An 18,069-nucleotide genomic window follows, 5' to 3' on the forward strand; every position below is an offset into this window, starting at 1 on the left:
TTTGGGAAAGAGGCTATTTCTTTCCCAAATAGAACCTGCAGTGCCTAGGAGAGTACTTGGCAAAGAGTAGGTTCTCCGTGAATATGTGACGGACGAGTGAACAGAGTGGATGGACAAATTCAGACATGTAGTCACTCCATAAACATGAGTAGAACACTTACTACGCACCTGGCCCATTCTAGGCATTTTGTGAACATGAACTCATTTAATCCTCACACCAATCCCATGCAGTAGGCACTATTTTTGTCCTCATTTTTCAGTGGAGGAAACTGAGGCCGGGGAGGTTGAGGAACTTGTCCAAGGTCACACAGCCGATAGTAACAGAGCTGAGGGTGACCCCAGACGTCTGGCCTCAGAGCCTGCTCTGCTCCGTGGAGAAATGTGTGCTGGTGAGCCTCCCCTGAGTGCACCTGAGGTTGCTGCCAGGTGCCTGCCTGGGATGTGTCCTGGGAGGGCACAGGAAGGGGATGATGGCAAGGTGCCTGTGGTTGTCATCAACCAGCTCCCTATAATTCCACACTGAGCAGAGCTGAGCTTCAAATGATCAACTCTGAAAGGAACCTTTCCATTGAATATATATGAATGTACTATTTATATTAGTATTTGAGCCTGGATGAAATAAGCTTCATTCAAGGGGCATCCAAGCCGCATTCCTTTCAACCTGCTGCAGTGCTGGGAGTCAAGAAGTGCCTGTACCTGTCCCAGTTACTCCCAGACCCTCTTCCTGGAATGTAGCTACAAACGTAGGAAATCCAGGCAGTCCTTTTTCAAGAAGTGGGCATGTTGGATAATTAGTATATTTTAACTGATTCTAATACCCAGGATACATTTCTGAAATCCCTCTATTTCTTCCCTGGGGAGAGGGAACAATATTCTGTAATGCCTGTCAGCTTCAAAATGTTCCAGATAAACCCTCCATCTGATTTTTCCTCCTCTTTCATCTGTTCATTCTTCTCATCCCCAAGAAATTAAGCTTAGCTCACTGGGCAATCCTTTGTGCTTGGGCACATTTCTGCCAAGCAGAGCCCCTGGCTCAGTTTAAATCTGCCTTGAGTATTCCTTAGCAGAGAGGTCCTTGGGCTCTTGATTTAATGTGGAGTGTGTGTGTGTGTCTTCCTCCCAGACGACGTTCTAGATTTGTCTCCCACAGAGTCTGGCCACAGCTCTGCCTAGGGTGAATTGTGGGCCTCTATCTGTTGGACTTTGGTTTTATAGTCATTGGGTCCAAAAAGAAGCCATTGTGGCAATGATAATTGTCCCCTTGACTTGCTCCTCAGGAGGTCTCCTCCCTTCCAGAGAGAGACAGGCACAGACGGCATCAAATTTCAGACTTGAACCCAGAGCTCCCAGGTTGGGGCTGGCAGGCCAGCCTGTCATTTGGAATTTCTGGCCCCGGCCAGCTGGTGCATAAAAATGCTCAATCCTGCAAAATCCAAAGAAATACCAGCTATTAGGTGGCATTGTATCATGTCATCTATTGAGGGGGCCGGGTCACTGGAGCAAGGACAGGAGTGGACCCCATCCCAGGGAGAAAGGGGCAAGTGAGGTTGAGAATTTCTAGCAAAAGTCCTGCCTGGCTTAGCCAAACTGCTCTCTTGCCTCTATTCCAAAGGTACTAATGTTTCCCTTTGCCCTGCAAACACCCTCAGAGAATGTGGAAATGGCACCTGGGAGGTTCTTTCACAAACATTCTGTGCTTGTCATAGAATTATGAAAGTTGAAAGAAGAGTTTATGGTTCAGGCACCTCCACCATGAAGTGCAATGGTCAGTTCAGGGGTGTGGTGGGGATTAAAGCATTGTGCCAAAAAGCCTACAGTCTCAACCTTTTTATTTGCATTCTTTGGTCTTATCATTTAGGATTATGTAAAAATGACAGCTGCTTATAATTATTTGGAGGTTGGAGCTGCAATAATTAAAAACATCTGCCTTTATCTTACCGCTACCAGACTTAACCCCGTGAGGTTGGGTCTACTGAACTTCAAAGAGGGAAGTAAGAAATAAAAGAAAACTCCACACATTACTAACAAATTTCTAGTGATTCATTTAAATGTATAACCAGTTATTCCAACAGCCTTAAAACCTTTAATTATCTTTTAAATATATATAATTTGGGACTGCTAATTAGATAGCAATTTAATGCTCTCATGGGGATTCGGATGCACTGTCCTTCTAAAATATAAACTCCCGAGGAATAATCATTGGCATTCAAATGATTGAATTCTTCAGTTATTCAAATGAGGGTGGGCATTTACACTGTTGGAATCGTTTGAATATTCTGCTGTCAACCCCAGCTGTAGGTTTTACGGGGCTCCTCAGCAGACGGAGGGGAAGGCTACGTCTTCTCCCAGTCCACCTCCCTTGAGAGAAACAAGCCAGGCTCCTCGGAGAAGCCTCACATCATTCCAGCAGCTCAGTCAAGTCTCCTCTTAGATGCAGATGGCTCTGTTTTCTGTTTTAAGGAGGAACAAACTTTCTGGAATTTACAATTATGAAAGCTTTAATGCTAGCTTCCCAGGCATCCTCCATGCTGGTCTGTCTGCTCTTGTCTGGGCAGTTAACATTTTAATTAATAACTCTTCCCCCCAACAGGCTGCTGCAGATGGAGGAGGTGAGGGTTTCACTCTGCCTTGAGCTTCCACTTCCTGTGTATTCCTACCCCCGTTGAGATGGTCCTTTAAATTATATAAAGATGTGCATCACATGGAGAAAAGCAATTGATCAATTAGATGACATTGGGCAATGATGGAAGCCAGCTCTCCCATCTCAGCCGCACAATATGGCTCGGGTTTGCATTCCTGAGCCAGGGCTAGTAGCTAGCAGCTGAGGCTCATTTCCCCCACGAGGGGAAGGAGGTGCAGACAAATCTATAGGAATTTTTAAGAGATCATTATTCAACACATTGCATGTAATTACATTTTGATGAGCTTTTTATTGCTAATTCATCATCCAAGATGGGGCACTCTAGATACAAAATTAATCTAGTAAAACAAAGGTCAGAGTGTGTCCAGTGAAAAGAAAAGCTTTGTCCTCATCAAATCCTTTTGCTAAACAATAAAGCAGCAGAGAAACCTATCTCTAAACCAAATTTCCTTAAAGTGCCTTTTCAACTATTAACAGAAAAAAGCCAATGATCCTCAGCAATTCTAAATGTTTAAGTGTGGATTTCCCAAGCAGGCTGGTGGGAGGTGAATACATGTGCGGGGGCCTGAAATAGAATGGGAAATGTGCCTGATGCCATCATGTCAAAGCAAAGGTCTGTGTGGGTGAACACAGACCGTATTTGAAGCTCTGGTCTAGAGCAAATCAATTTTTGCAGAGAAATATCAGTCCTCTAGTGTCTTGGCTTGAGTTCTCTCTGAAGCAGACCCTAAGACAGGGATTCAAGGGCAAGATTTTTACTGGGGATGGGTTCCCAGGAAATGCCTGGAGGGACATGGCAAAGTGATTCAGAGATAGAGACAGGCTGACATCAAGCATGTGAGCACTGTGAGCAAATGGAACTGAATTCTGCTGGGGGACTCTGGGAGCCAGTATAAGCAGGTATCTCCAGGTAGCCCACCTGTGACGGGGGGAGTGCTCCCCTGTCTTTGGTGGAGGGATCCTACTCCCTGGCACATCTGGCCGGCTGCATGCCTGAGAGGAGCGGACTCCAGAAGTCAGAGAAAGTGTCCACCCAGGTGCTGGCAGCTGCAAGCCAGGCCAGCACACAGGGAAATGGTGAGGGCTGAGGGGACATGGGCGGGGCCCTTCACTAAGCATGCTCCCCAAAAGGATTTATCAACAAAACCTCAAGTCACTGGCCCTTGTCCTTCCTAAGTCTGTCCTAAATCTACCGGCAGATTCCAGACATGACATACTGAACATCCCATGCCACAGGGTCTTTGCACACACTGTTCCCTCAGCCTGAACCAGTCTCCACACTCTTGGCACAGTGACTTCTTTTTCTTCCCTCAGGGTTTCAGGGCTCAGCTTAAAATGTCATCCCGAAGAAGGGTCCTTCCTGATCATCCAACTAAGGGAGGTGCCTCTCCCGCCTTTGTGTTTTCTCGGAGCCTTGTTTCCTTTGGAAAGTTAATCCAAAATGTTTAATATTTTTTTATGTATTCATTTACTTACGAGCTTTTAAAAGAACATATCTTCTCCATGAGATTGCAAACACCAAATGTAGGGAGAATTATGCCTGTCTTGTTTTATCATTAGATCCCCAGCATCTAAGAGAGTGCTTGCCACATGAGAGGCATCCCACAAATCCATGCCAGAGGAAGGAAGGCAGTGGGAGGGAGGGAGAGAGAGGAGCCGGTGGAGGAGGGGGCCAGGGGGGTGTCCAGTAGCACAAGAATGAGCAAGTTACTCATCCAGGTATCTGAAGGGCCCTTTGCTGCTCCCAGCTGTGCTGGACTGGATCACAAACTGTGACCTCAAGCTTAAAGGCTGCAAACCGGCTCCCTGCAGCCTTCTCTGGCCACCCTTTCCACAGCCAGACACCAAGTCCTTTTATAAACTCTACTTCTGGTCAGTATTTCCACGCTGGTGCTTAATAGTATAGTGCGTCATGGATTGATCAATTTCCTTTATGTGGGTCTTCTCTCCCCAATTATTTATTATTCCACTTCCTCTGCTGGGTACCTTATCAGGCCCTGGATATATGAGGGCGAACAAAACACAGTCCGATCAGCGTCTTCAGATTGCTTGCAGTGCAGTGACGGAACAGACATGCCAAGATATTTCTATAATGTGGAGTGGAGCCCAAACTCAAAGGCAAGAAGGCTGGTGGGCTGGTGAGAGACCTCTTTGGGTTTAGGGGGTGGGTGGGGCTGAGAGGAAAGTTTTGTGCTGTGGGGAGAGGACAGGGGTGTAGAGTGTGAGCTCTCTTGGAGCTGGGGTCAGAGCCACACCCAGCAGCGGTTCCCAGACTGGAGGAGCTCATGGCTGTATCAGCCGCGCTGCTTGGGTTGTGAGCAAGAGACACCAATTCTCAACCACTTAAGCGAAAGGAGCATTTACCGGAAGGCAATATGGAATCTCTGCTCCCACCACAGTGAGAGATGAATTCTTACGAACGAAAAACAAGTACCAGAACTGATGGAGGCCCTTTTGCTCTTGACTTTTCTTTTCCTTCCTTCTGTTCCTCCTTCCTACCTTTTCCTTTTCTTTTCATTCTTCCTCTTTCCTTCCATTCTTCCTTCTTTCCTTTCTCTTTCCTCTCTTTCTTTCTTGGCAGAGCAAGAACTTAAGAAACTCAAACCTTCCATCTGCTCGTACCTTTGTATCATTCTGGGCCCCAGCAGGAAGCACATGGCACAGTCACGCTGGCTAATTAAGGAAGGTTTAATAAAGAGGCTATTGTAACGGTATGGGTAGGGGTAGGAAACTACAAGAAAGGGGGCAGTACCCTGAAGCTAGAAGCAGTGGGGACCTTTTCTTCCCCACTGCATGGAGGGACCGAGGAAGGAGCAGCCACAGGAGCCCATGGAGAGAAAGCCACAGAGAGCCAGGCTACTGGGGCTTTAGATTGGGTGCAGCTGGTCTCAGAGGACACAGAGCCAAACATACACAGTCTGACCCCAATCTCCTCTTTCCACTTCTAGTGGGTGTCCCCCACCAGCCAAACCCCACCCACAACAAACGGAAAAGGAGTCACTGCTGAGTTCCACACAGGTTGGCGCACAAGGGCAGAGAGCAGAGGGGAGCGAGAAAACTGTCTGGAGCAGCTAGAGGAGGGTCTCTAGTCCAACTTCCATTTTGTAAAAGAACCTTCTAATACAGCCTCAAAATTAAGGGGAGTTCTTTCAATTGAATAGGTTTAATTTTATAAAAAATGACATTGTCCATAGTTGTCCTTTTTTCCCTGAAGATTGACCCCAATTTACTTTCTGAGCGACACAGTCCTTGATCTAGGCATCAGTTAACCTCTCTGAATAAGCACTGACATGCGGGATGCTTTGAGGATGTAAGGAGGCGAAGCACGCAGGGGTGCTCGGCACAGAGCCTGGTTCCTAACATCCTGAGTCACAGTTGCGTCGTCCCTGTGAGTCCCCTGTCTGCTAAACCCCGTCTGTGCCCTAAGTGTCTAAGCACACACACAGCCACAGAACTTGGGGACCAAGAAGCTGTTGAGTTCTTGAAGTTTGCAGAACAGAGCATAGCTCCCACCCGACAGAAATCCAGGCACCCCACTAACTTGCTTAATCCCCAAGCTCAGGAGGTGTAAACTCTCCCCACTGCGGGCTGCAGTGCTTCCACTCAAGTGTGCAGACCAGGGCGGTTCAAACAGTGCCCTCAACAATTTCATCAAGAGGAAAGCACGCAAGGCTCTGTTTTCTCTTTTGCCAAATGATGTTTTTCAAAAAGAACAGGCTCCCTACGTGGGGGTCACGCAGCCTTGTTTATTTTTTCTCAGAGAACACATTCCTCTGAGCAGATACATTTACTAAGCATCCGTTAATTCTTTCTCTTAAATGAAATGGGATGGATTCAGACCAGGCCTAAATCGGAGTCGCCTGGGCTGTGGTTCTGAGAACGTGCGCTGGCAGGGTCGCCCGCTGCATGGGGATCAGGCACACAGCAGTGCCCGGGCGCCACCTACTGGGAAGTCTCGTTCAGTTCATCAGCAGCCTGAGTGGAGGGCAAGGTGGCTGAGAAGGGATTCCAGCATGTGGGAGCCACAGAAAGGTTTGTAAATGATGCTAGTCCCCCACACTATACACCCTGACAGGCTGGGGACAGCAGAATGCACGGTTCTGGGACAAGAGAGAGAAGCCGTGCCTGGTTCCGCCTGAGGACAGCAGTCCTGGACAGAGTGTGGGGCCCCCATTGCATGGGAAGAAATGTCCCCCAGAGTGGACTGTGGATGCAGTTGATGTGCATGCCACCTCCTCTGGGAACCACTCCTGCATCTCAGGGCATCCGTCTTCCAAAAAAGCAGACACTTCCCCTGTGAGCCCATAGCTCTTGTTGACCCCTCTTGCTGCCGGGAAACTCTTGCACCGGGCAGTGAACTTCCTGGGGGCAGAGACATCCTTCTACCTGCCTCTGTGTCTCCACTAGCTAACACAGTGTTGACTCAAGGAACATCTGATGAATGCTTTCAGGCAAGCCGGAGAGCAGAGGCAGGGACGGAGAGAAAGGAGGGCTTGACCACTCACACAGGCTTCAATTTCTGTGCCTGATATAGCAAGGACTCAACAAATGTTTGATGAGTGAACGTGTGGCACCTGCACTTCTCATTTATTGTAGGAAATTGGTATCCAGACAGTCATAAGCATCCTTCAAACATCATCAAAATCATTCAACAAATATTTACTGACTGTCCCCTCTGTGCAGCAGCAAAGTCCCAGGAATTCACAAAGGACAGCAGGAGAGAGGGTGAACACATAGACATTTCCCAAGAGTGATGCGATCTAAGGAAACCAAAGCAGGGAACGTGATGAGGAATGATGGAGGAGGAGTTTATCTCCTTTGGTCAGGGAACAGGGACGCCTCTCCACAGGCATGACATCTGAGATGAGACGTGGAGGATGAGAACAATCAGTCATGAGTGTATCTGGGACAAGATTCCAGGTAGAGGGAGGAACAGGCACAAAGATTGGGAACAGGAAGGAGTCTGGGTTTTCTGAGGAATGCGCAAAAGGGCTGGAGTGTGGCTGGAGCAGACGTGATCACTGTGGCAGCTGCACGAGCTCAGGCAGGTTGAGGAGGTGGAGCCAGATCCAGCCAGGTGCTGGGGTTGGGTTTTACTCTAAATGCCAAGGGAAGCTACATCATCTGATTGACATCTGTGAAAGTCCCCTCTGGTGCTGAGTGAATAGTGCTGGGGTCAGGGCGGCAAAAACAGGTGCCCAGAGAGGAGCTGCAATGGACTGAAGTCATCCAGGAGAGACAGGACAGAGGCCCTCACCAGGCAGTAGTGACAGAGAGAGGTGGGTGAGCTTGGGGTGCCTTTGGAACCAGATCCAATATGACATGAGGGTAGATGGCATGGGGAGGGGTCCAGAAAAAGGCACTAGTGGAGGCCACACTCACACCTGTTGAACTGAAAAGAACCCTTGGCATTTGTATTGAGTAGGCATAGATGGGAAGAAGAAATGAAGGAAAATTAATTGAGGTGTTCCCAGTCCAAGAATTATATGAAAAAACAAAACTGTTAGATGTGGGATGGAAGCAAGCTCTCGCATAACTGACGACCTGCATAACGATACAAAGATCACATTTAAACTGCATATCAAATTGTTTTGGAATTATACAGAATCCCCTCACATGGTCCATTGCTTGAGCTAACTCAGTGGGACTTCCACAAGCATTCTAATAGTGCCCCTAACTTTTAAGCTCCTCCTTAAACTGGTGTTTGACATGCACTGTCTGCGTAGCATTTAACATATATTTACATGTGTCTGTAGGAATGCCCACTTAATTCCATATGAGAGGACTATGGTCTAAGAATATTTACATTTATTAGCATGTTCACATGTCAATCCATGTATGCGATGACCTTCTGCAAGGGCCCATGTGTAACCCATGTGCAATAGCAAAAGGACATGGAAAAATGAACCGCCTGGGCATCCATAAGAACAAAGAAGTAGATTCAGTATTTAGAATGGGGCAGGGACAGTCAAGGAGTGACACAAGGGAGAGGCTGGTGACATCAGACAGAACTCAGGCTGCGCAGAGAGAGCTGGTGGCTGCAACAGCAACAAGAATGAATTCCAGAGGGAGTGAGAAGATTCTGTGATGTGTTAGGAAGACGATACAGTGATGCGCAGAATTTGGGCTCATTAAAGACTTAATGAGTTTGACAGAAGAACAGAAATTGATGGCGTGTCTGAATATTCTGATTTAGATAATCTGACAGCTCAGGCTCACCCGGTGAGGCCTGTGCCACACAGTTTGGTTCAGGAAGTCTACATGGCTTAGGAATGAACCTACATCGCTGAAATAGCCAGAGCCGTACAGCCAAACCAGGAAGCCATCTGCTCTGACCATCAGCTCGATGGCCCTGAATTCTGGACAACTCCCCCCTTCCATTCCTGGAGGTGGGAGAGGCCACAGCTTGGGAGGGAGGGGTCAAGGCCACAATGGAGGAGGCTAAGCAGCGACCAATGGTTTGCACAGACTCCCAGGATGGAACAGTGATGGGCGGTGGTGGTGGTGGAGAAGGAGTTTATTCTTATCCACTTGAAGGAAAGAGGAGGTCTTACCACCCATTTCATCTAGAAGGGTCCAAAATGTCTGGTCATACTCTACACGTATCCTGTCCCATTAGCCACAAGCCACTTATGGCTCTAGAGCACCTGAAATGTGGCTAGTCTTATTGAGATGTGCTATGCATGTAAAATACACACCATATTTCAAAGATTAGCATGAAGAGAATGTAAAAAGTCACATTCATAATTTTTATACTGATGGCATGTTGAAACAATGTGGTTTTGGACATATCAGGTTAAATGAAATATCCCCTTAAACTTAATTTCACCTGTTTCTTTTTCACTTTTTTAGATGTGGCTACTAGAAAATTGTAAATTACACAGGCAGCTCGTGTCTGTGGCTTGCATTATACTCTTACTGCACAGTGCTAGTTTAGACAGATTCTAACTACAATCGTCCAGTGATGACCCTATTATTCATCCACGTGGCTGCAGGGAGCAGGCCTCTCAGTCGCTCCCACCCTCCCGCCACCCTGCTTCTCATTTCCTGAAGAACCAACCACCATAGCAGAGTGAATTTAGCACATCTAACCTGATCTGGGTTGGGGTTCCCAGCTGTTGCACTTTCTAGTCACCTCCCACCTTATTGCTTGGTGCCTCAGCTTCCTGTGTGTAACCTGGGGATGTTCACTTTTCCCATAGAGAACCGCAGATCCTCAGCCTGGCACTCACAGCTGTCTACAATCCTATGCCAGCTACCTTCAAGACCCATTTCCGCTCAGGCCTGCCCTCACACACGCCCTTCCCTTGAGGCTCTGGGCCTTGCTACCACACCTACATCCTAGACTTGCTGTTAAATTAATGATTAAAAGCTTTAACACATGCAAAACACTTTGAACAGTGCCTGTCACACAAAAAGGAATCAGTGAATGTTCAAAAACATCCTAAGACCACCACCACCACCACCAATAAACAAATATGCATCGTCCCTAGCAGTGTGTATAGTTACTTATGTGCCCTAAATATAAAACCTTATCCATCCTATGAGATTTAGAGTTCTTTGAGGCAGGGCACATCTCTGTAACCACTCCAAGTAGCTTGCTCAGGCCTAGAACATAGTGGATGTCCAGCTAGTGTTGAAGGAATGAACGAAGATTTCTCTCCATCATTCCCACCTCCCATCTCATCGACCACCATACCCAGTGGCCCATGTGACTGCCAAATTTTCATCCAGAGTAGAAACCCTCCAGCATCCTTCCTCATCTCTGGGCTTGCAGACACAGAGCAAACAGCTTTTGGCAGATGTCAACATAGGCTTCGTGGAAACAAGTCCTAGATTTTGCCTGCCCCAGGCTCCTCCGTGGAGCCCTGCCCGTGCTGTGGCTGCTGGAAGGGAGCCTTCTCTGTGTTCTCTCAGTGGTTTGACCAGGTCCACATTCCAGGCCTCCTTGGGGGAGGAAGTCAACTTAGATGTCCCTTTCTTCTAAGAAGGAGGGGCAGATGGATCACCAAAATCTCAACAAAAATTGGATTATGCTAACGGTGCCCCCTTCCCACTCTTATCTCCCTCAATGCCCTGTTGGGCAAAAGAAAAAGAGATTTATTCAGGGTTCCACATTTTAAAAAAAAATCTATAAAGCTCTCAAAGACATAGGAAGAATAAAGTGCAAGAAAATTCAACCTTGACAGTAACTATAAGCAACTATACTTTGAAATATTTTTAACCTGAAGGTTAAAGAATGATAGAGACCAAGAAAACATTTCCAGATGTTTTATAACTACTCAAAAAGCATTCCTCAAGGTCTAACTTGAATCCCTCTTGCTGTGCTCCTGTTCCATTCTCCACTCAGAGAATAGGTTCTGGCCCCCACTCATGAGGTGGTCCCCAACCACCCTGAAGATAGCTGCATCAGCCCCCAGCCTAACACGGGACTCATACACCCGGCACAAGGTAAATGTTTGTTGAATGAACGTCAGTTAGTCCACCGAAGTCATAAGCTGGTGGCAAGGATAGGGTAGTTGAGAAACACTCGGAGAAGGACTAAGGAGAGCCCAGTTATCAACAGAAAAGTATTACGTTAGCAGTTTTGCCAATTAAACCAAAGCGAGTCTGCTGAGTAAGGCTCCCACATCTGAGCTGTTCTTGGAGACGCTTCATGATTCACACCCAAATCATACAAGATTAAAGAAAATACTGGATAAAATCAAGCCAAAGATTAAGTTTGGGGGAAAGATTTTATTGGATAAATTAGAAAAATATTGGTATTGTGCTTCAGAGAAACCCACTTCTTTCCTCGGGCTGCAGGGGCAGAAACAACCTCAGTGCAGAGGGAAAGGGAACATGAATTATTTTAAGTGAGCTTGCTCCATCCTCCCATGGTGGCCACAACCCCACACTCACACACACCGTGCTCATCTGGCAGCCTGGCCAGAATGGAGGGGAACATCCCTTTGTAATAAGAATTCGATTATACAGCTGGGCTGGGGAGAAGGTGAGTCAGGTCTGAATGAGGAGTCCCTGCCCGATTTGCTAGCCAGGGAAGCTGCTGGTAGCTCGCTGTTCCTAGCTGTGTGTGAGGGTGGTTCTGACCAGGGAGGATCGGTCTCCAGTGCAGACACCAGGTTTCCAGGAGAAACTCACAAGCTACATTCTCCAGAAGGACCCAAAGGAAGTGAAAATGAAAACAGTGGCTTTGGAGGATCCCTTCATTCATTCATTTCCTGAGTCCCTACTATGTGCTGAGTGGACTGGTGGTGAAGGAGAAGGAGGGAAAAAGCTTTCTGCTTCTGTTGTTCAGGTCAACAAAACAGAGATGAACAAATCACTTGTACATGCCAGAGCCAGGAGTAGTCCATCCATGTAGATCGACTCTTCAGTTACTATGGCTTCTAGTATTCTTCTCATTGCTGCTTTAAAAACGAATGACGACAAACTTTGGTTTCCTCCCATGGTAGGGCTCACGTAGAATCTCACAGTACAGTTGTTGTCTCTCTGTCTTCTAGACCAGAGTTGGCCAAGAAAACTGACAACGTGTGTGTGTGTGTTTCCCATGTGAGAGAGAGACAGACACAGAGAAGGGAGGGACAGATAGACAGGCTTAGCTGAGGTTGCACAGCTTAAGTTGATGGCAGACTGAAATTACGATTGCATGCAGACTGCAGGATTCCAAGGACTCTGTATCCATTCACTCATGTCTGTGTGCGTGTGTGTGTGTGTGTGTACATGTTCCCTCGTGATGTTCATGATAAAAATGTGAACCGATTGAATAATCAAAAAGTGTTCTTTAGATCACCGTACACGTCCACCACCTCCACATACTTCCAACCTTTACAGCAGCGGAGCACAGATCGATAGGGCCAACAAAACACAAACAGGGTACCGGTATAACCACGACTATCCCCATGATGTCCAGGCTTGCTTTGTCACACAAGGTTCTTTGTTTGCATTATCCCATTTACTCTGACCACCATGCTATGACATATACACTATGGTTATGGCAATATTATAATAGAAAATGATTCTCAGAGAGGCTGTGTGACTTGCCCAAAGTCATATAGCTGGGATATGGCAGGACTAGGAGTCAAGTGTAACCCGCGTGTTGCTGAAGTTTAGTTCCTTCCACTTTACTACCGTCTTTTCCCCAGGAGGAAAATGAAAAACGCAAGGCAGAGTCAACATCCACTTTTTGATCACATTCAGATGGGTTAGTTCATGTAATCCTCATTGGTTGGCATCACTCCAAACCTCTTCTAAATATCTCATGGCCTCAGGGTCAGAGACAGACAAATGGGATACATGCCCATTGGCCTAGCCATTCCTTATGTTCTTATCATGGATCGATTGCAAAATGGTTCATCTGGTTTGGGTTCTCACAAGTGAGATATGGCACATTTGCTTGGGCCATCCCATTTATGGGAACTTGACCCTGGCTACCACTTTTGGTGAAATCATTCAGTGCAGTGTTTCAACAGTGAGAAGAACAGAGACAACTTGTGTTTGTGAGTATTTGCACTGTCAGGAGATGATCAGTGCTGACTGCTTGGCCTGCTTCTCTAAGAACCCTTCGGCTGCCCTCTCAGTCGCTACAGCTCTGGAAAGTGCATCTGATGGACTATTTGCAAACAGGTCATTTGCCACATGACTAGACAATACAAAAGACCAGAAAAAGGTTGTAAGTTGACCATGCAGATGAGAGCTACTCATACCCACTGCTGCAAAGAGAGGGAGGGTACCTTAGTGACTTCCGACATCTGGTTCCATTTCATCCTTCTTTAAAAGCTGATAAATAGAAAGCTAATTCATTCACTGGCAAAAGATCCAGGTTTGATTGTTTCATTTACTCTGTTCCACTCCAACTTGGAATAAATAAGCACTGGGAACTCACCCTCGGCCACACCAAACACGTAACTCCCACCACCCCCAACCGGGCAGATTGAAAATGGGTAATGCACTAAGCTTTTTAGACTTAAATGTTTTTAGATATAAATATCCTTAAAAAGTTAGTAGACTTTTCAATCAGATTTTTCAGTAATTCTGAGTTACATTTGCAATTAGCTAATCAGTTAACTCAATATTTTTCTGATAAAAAGGTTTTCGAAATCAAACATTACCGTAAGTACCATCTTAAAGCCTGCATGTGGGATCCACATGATGCAGCCATGACTCCCTTAATACCAAGGTGATTACAGCAAGTAGGATGGTGATGAAGCTCAAACCGGAACTTTTCCTAAACAATGATTCAAGCAAGAAGCAAACTGGTCCCCACAATGCTTCACCAATAAACTTTCTATAGCAGGCAGCGCCACCATTTTTTAAATTTTGATGAAAGGGAAAAAGACACGGGGGGTGGGTGGATGCGTACATGTGAAAATGTGTCTATGTGTCTAGATTGCCATAGGAAATGACCTACACTTTCTTAACTTTCAAAGGCAAACATTACTCTATTACTATTTATACTTTTGTATCTTCTTTAGAATTAGCTAAACACACACAAACCCAAAGGGAGTCCTTCTCTCAACAGATTGTGACTAGTCCAGGAATAGCAAATGCATGGCCCTCACTCCCAATGCTCCTCCAGAGTCCACAGAAGACACTACCAATGGACCAGGGCCTCCTATCCAACAAGCCTGGCTGCCCTCAGAATCCTCCTTAACACAATGCTCCAGGCAGCTTCTCCCCAGGGATCAGGGTAGACAATGATACCCTGGGCTCTCCTGGACTTGGCCCAACCCCACTCACTTCAGAGAAAGTGAAAACGATGCTAGACAAAAATGGTTTACACGTCAGGTCACCAAACAATGCTACTGGATATGGCTTAAGTAGGAAATAGAGAAAATCTCAATTGTTCCAGTTAAACAAAAAAGGTATTGTTGAATACCTTCGACGCAGGAGGCACTGGCTTAGGCAATGCAATTTGGGGGCAAATCCCACCGTAATGAATTTCCAGGGATCCTGTGACTAATAGGTTCTATCAAATGTAACTTGAAATAAGGGGGTCTCAGGTTGGAGTGTGAGAGACTATTTGTTACATAAAGGTACCCATTATGATGTGTTTCAAGCTGTCTAGAGTAAAAACTTTTTCCATATATTGGCAGATGTGAAATAAACGCATATAGATATATATGGATTTATATATAAAAGCATGATAGTAAATACATTTATCCTACATTATTTATATATTGTAAGTCAAAATACTAGTTATAAACTATTAAAACAAGCTTTAGTAGAAAATACTACGAATTGAGCTTTTAAAGTGAAAACTGCTGTAAAGCGTCATCACTGTGGAACTAAAGAAAATCTTTTAAAATCATAAAAGGAGAAACACAGAACTAAGTACTTCTCTTACCAGTGGTCTGAGTTCTGGATGCGTCAGGATATATCCATTATTTGTGATTGCAAAGGCATAACCGTGAATCCCTAACTGTAGGAAGAAGTGAGAAAGAAACCTTCATTAGCTTGCTCCCTAGTGAACTCACGAAGCATAAAGCAGCCCGACATTTAGTAATTTACAGCTTAAACTTGGCATTCATAACCCTTATCAGCACAATATTTCATTAAAATGAATGCAAGACGCTGATCCTTGACATTTGGTTGGAAATGAAGACCTGTCACAGGATAAGCTCAGCAAATAGCACAATTTAAAATGTCACATCCCCACGTTGGCATCCAAAGGCCTTACTCTGATTTATTTTAAATGAAAACAATTACATTTAAAAAAAAAAAAAGAAAGTGGCCAATGTTTCTGGAAAGAGTCTAAGTCCAAGCGAACAGGATTTTATCCACCTGGGTGTCTTCTCTCTCTGTGATAAAGAAAGGGGGGGCCTCACTTGGACTCACATCTAGGCTGCCTACAATTCTACACCCATAGGGGCCATCTCAAGCATGCGCTCTCCTAGGCAGTCATTTTCCATAATTCTTCAAGGATGAAAGTGTCCCCACCAGCCCATATAGGAGCCTGCCAACCCCTTTTATATTCTTTCGTCTTTAAATTGTGAGGCTGCCAAGCTTTTCCATGCATGCTTCCATCGACACAAAGCCTGGGTAATTTTCTATGCAGGGCCTCACTTAATTTATGTTTTCTGACTAAATGGGACTATGGGAAATAGTTTGAGAGCAATGAAATGTTTTATTAGCTTTAAAAAGTATGTAATCAAATTTAACACTGCACTTATTTAAATAATAATCCCGGCTTTTTGACAATATTTCTATTACACAGTTGACTGCACCCATTGGCTACAATAAATTTACCTACAAATCATTCATGTATTAAATGGCCTCTGGCATAAAACCCATACTGATCTCTCTCTCTGAAGAAAGAAAATGTAACCCACTTTTGCCAGAGCAGTGAAAGGGGAGAAGAAAAAAAATCCTCTTTTTTTTTCCGATGAGTTATTTCACAGTTCTGAGCTCTCACTGCTACTTTTCTTTAAAATTGTCTGCCGCTCATGTTCTTGAATATGATACTATTAAATGATCCAGACAACAGAATTTACAAACCAAGAATGACCCCGTCTGCTTGTTAGCTTAACGTCAAGGTGATGTGAAATTAACTTCAGAGAATTTAACACCGGCAATTAAAAGTTTCCTTGCATTACATAAAGCAAATATGCACGTGGTAGTCAAGGGCAACAGACATTTTCTCCTGGAGTTACCTTGCACGGCAAGTCTTAATAAGATTCTACTTGACTCTAATGATAAAAGTATATTTCATTATGCTGTGAAAGATAAACCAGAGATTTCCTATCCTTTGAGATGAATATCGTCTCTTTCATCTTGTCCCTTGGAAAAATGTCAGACACAGTCAACACTGCATTAATTATCATTATTATGTCCCAGTTTAATACGGACTGGAGGGGTCAAAAAGGACTTAGAAAGTTTCACTTTTTCCATTAAAGGCAAAAGTGGTATTTGACTGGAAATTCGAACTCAAAATTAGACCAAACAAATGATATTTTATAGTCAGCTAATATATTCAGTGCCTTCTAATACACATTACTTCTGTTCTTGGTTTGCTTGCAGGAAGTAATGCTCAAAAGAAGATAGAGCTCCCTGGTTATGCTCCCTTAATGCCCTCTACTTTTCTGGTACAGCACTTATCAAAATGATAATAATCAATTATTTGTGAGGTTGATTATAAATAATCAAGGCATCAGTCAAGGCTTTGTTATTTAATGCTTGCCTCCCCACCAGAATATAAGTTCCATGATGGCCAAGGTTATACTATGTGGTTAAAAATATATGGCGATGGGGATGGAGGGAAGAGGAGTAGGGAAAGGAGAAAGAGGAAAAGCAGGAAGCGGGGAAACAATCAAAGAAACTGACTTGAGCACAGATCCTACAAAGCTAACCCAAACTTTGCTTCCTCCTCTGGCATGCAGAGGCTGAGCTGACCTTCCCACTCAGGGTCCTCCACTCATTGTTCAACTGCAATCTCTGCTTCCTTGTTGCCCATCTATGCCTCAGCCTACCAGAATCTGCCGTGGCCATATCACCCCCCCACCTAGATGCCATCAGAACTCCTTTCTCTGCAATTGCCTGTGGCCTCCTAACTGCCAAACCCTTGGAGAGGTCTCTCTCGAATTCTCCTGCCTGTATTAGCTGACTTCCCCCTCCTCCTTGACACTCTACTCCCTCAGCTTCCAGGCCCCATACTCCAGGGTTTCCTCCTTTTCATAGTATCCTCATCCTCCACCTACCCTCAAGCACTCGTTTCCCTGAGTTTATATCCCTCCTGCCCCTTGTCTATCTTACTCTCTCTTCCTCAAAAGTATCAGCAACTGCCTGGGTGCTGCTCATCTCCAGATCTGTGCTCCAGCTTTGGCCTCTCCCCTCAGTGGCTAATCCAAGTCCCCAAGTGTGTGTCGGTCCCTCTATTTGGACTTCCCTCAGGTGCCTCAGATTCACCCAGCCCAACATGGCACCTCAACTTAGGGCTGCTCTTCCCATTCTTCTCTCTCTCCATCAGTGCCACTACCACCCACCCAGACTCCTAAGTTAGAAACTAGAGCATCATCCTTAGACTTCTTTCTCTCTTTCATCCTCAACTTCTTGAGCCAAGTATTCACTAATTTTTCTTCCACAAATTACTCAGATTAAACTCTGCTTCCCCACTCTACCATCCATGGAGATTTAATGGAACAGAGTTCCACAATGGTCCTAACTGCTCTTCCTGCCTCAAAGCTTGGCCCTAACAAAGTCATCCTCCAGATTGATCAAAGTCAAAGGTAACGCTGACCCTGCTGCTCTCCTGTGTAAAACCCACTAAAGGCCTCTTTCATGTGTAAGATAAAATCCATGGTCCTGTCCATTAGGTCTCTCTGGGGGCTGGCCCCAGTACCTAAGTACTCAGCCCCACCTACTTTCACTCACTGCCTTTCAGGGCACATGGCAGCCACAACAACTCCACTTCAGTTTTCTCTTCCCACCAG

At 45.5% G+C, this 18,069-nt stretch overlaps 1 protein-coding gene across 4 annotated transcripts in view; it reads right to left on the reverse strand.

Moving 5' to 3' along the window:
* CACNA2D3 (calcium voltage-gated channel auxiliary subunit alpha2delta 3) overlaps nt 1-18,069 on the reverse strand; it is an 824,202-nt gene that overhangs the window by 182,312 nt on the left and 623,821 nt on the right. For all 4 annotated transcript variants that reach the window (XR_011426865.1, XM_070237387.1, XM_070237386.1 and 1 more), the window contains one exon: nt 14,988-15,062. Coding sequence is in view for 3 of the 4 variants with exons in the window: in XM_070237387.1 (XP_070093488.1) it covers nt 14,988-15,062 (75 nt within the window). In the remaining variant the exon portion in view is untranslated. The remainder of the gene's footprint in view (nt 1-14,987; nt 15,063-18,069) is intronic.

The sequence above is a fragment of the Equus caballus genome, chromosome 16, assembly GCF_041296265.1.
Source record: "Equus caballus isolate H_3958 breed thoroughbred chromosome 16, TB-T2T, whole genome shotgun sequence".
Classification (NCBI taxonomy): Eukaryota; Metazoa; Chordata; class Mammalia; order Perissodactyla; family Equidae; genus Equus; species Equus caballus.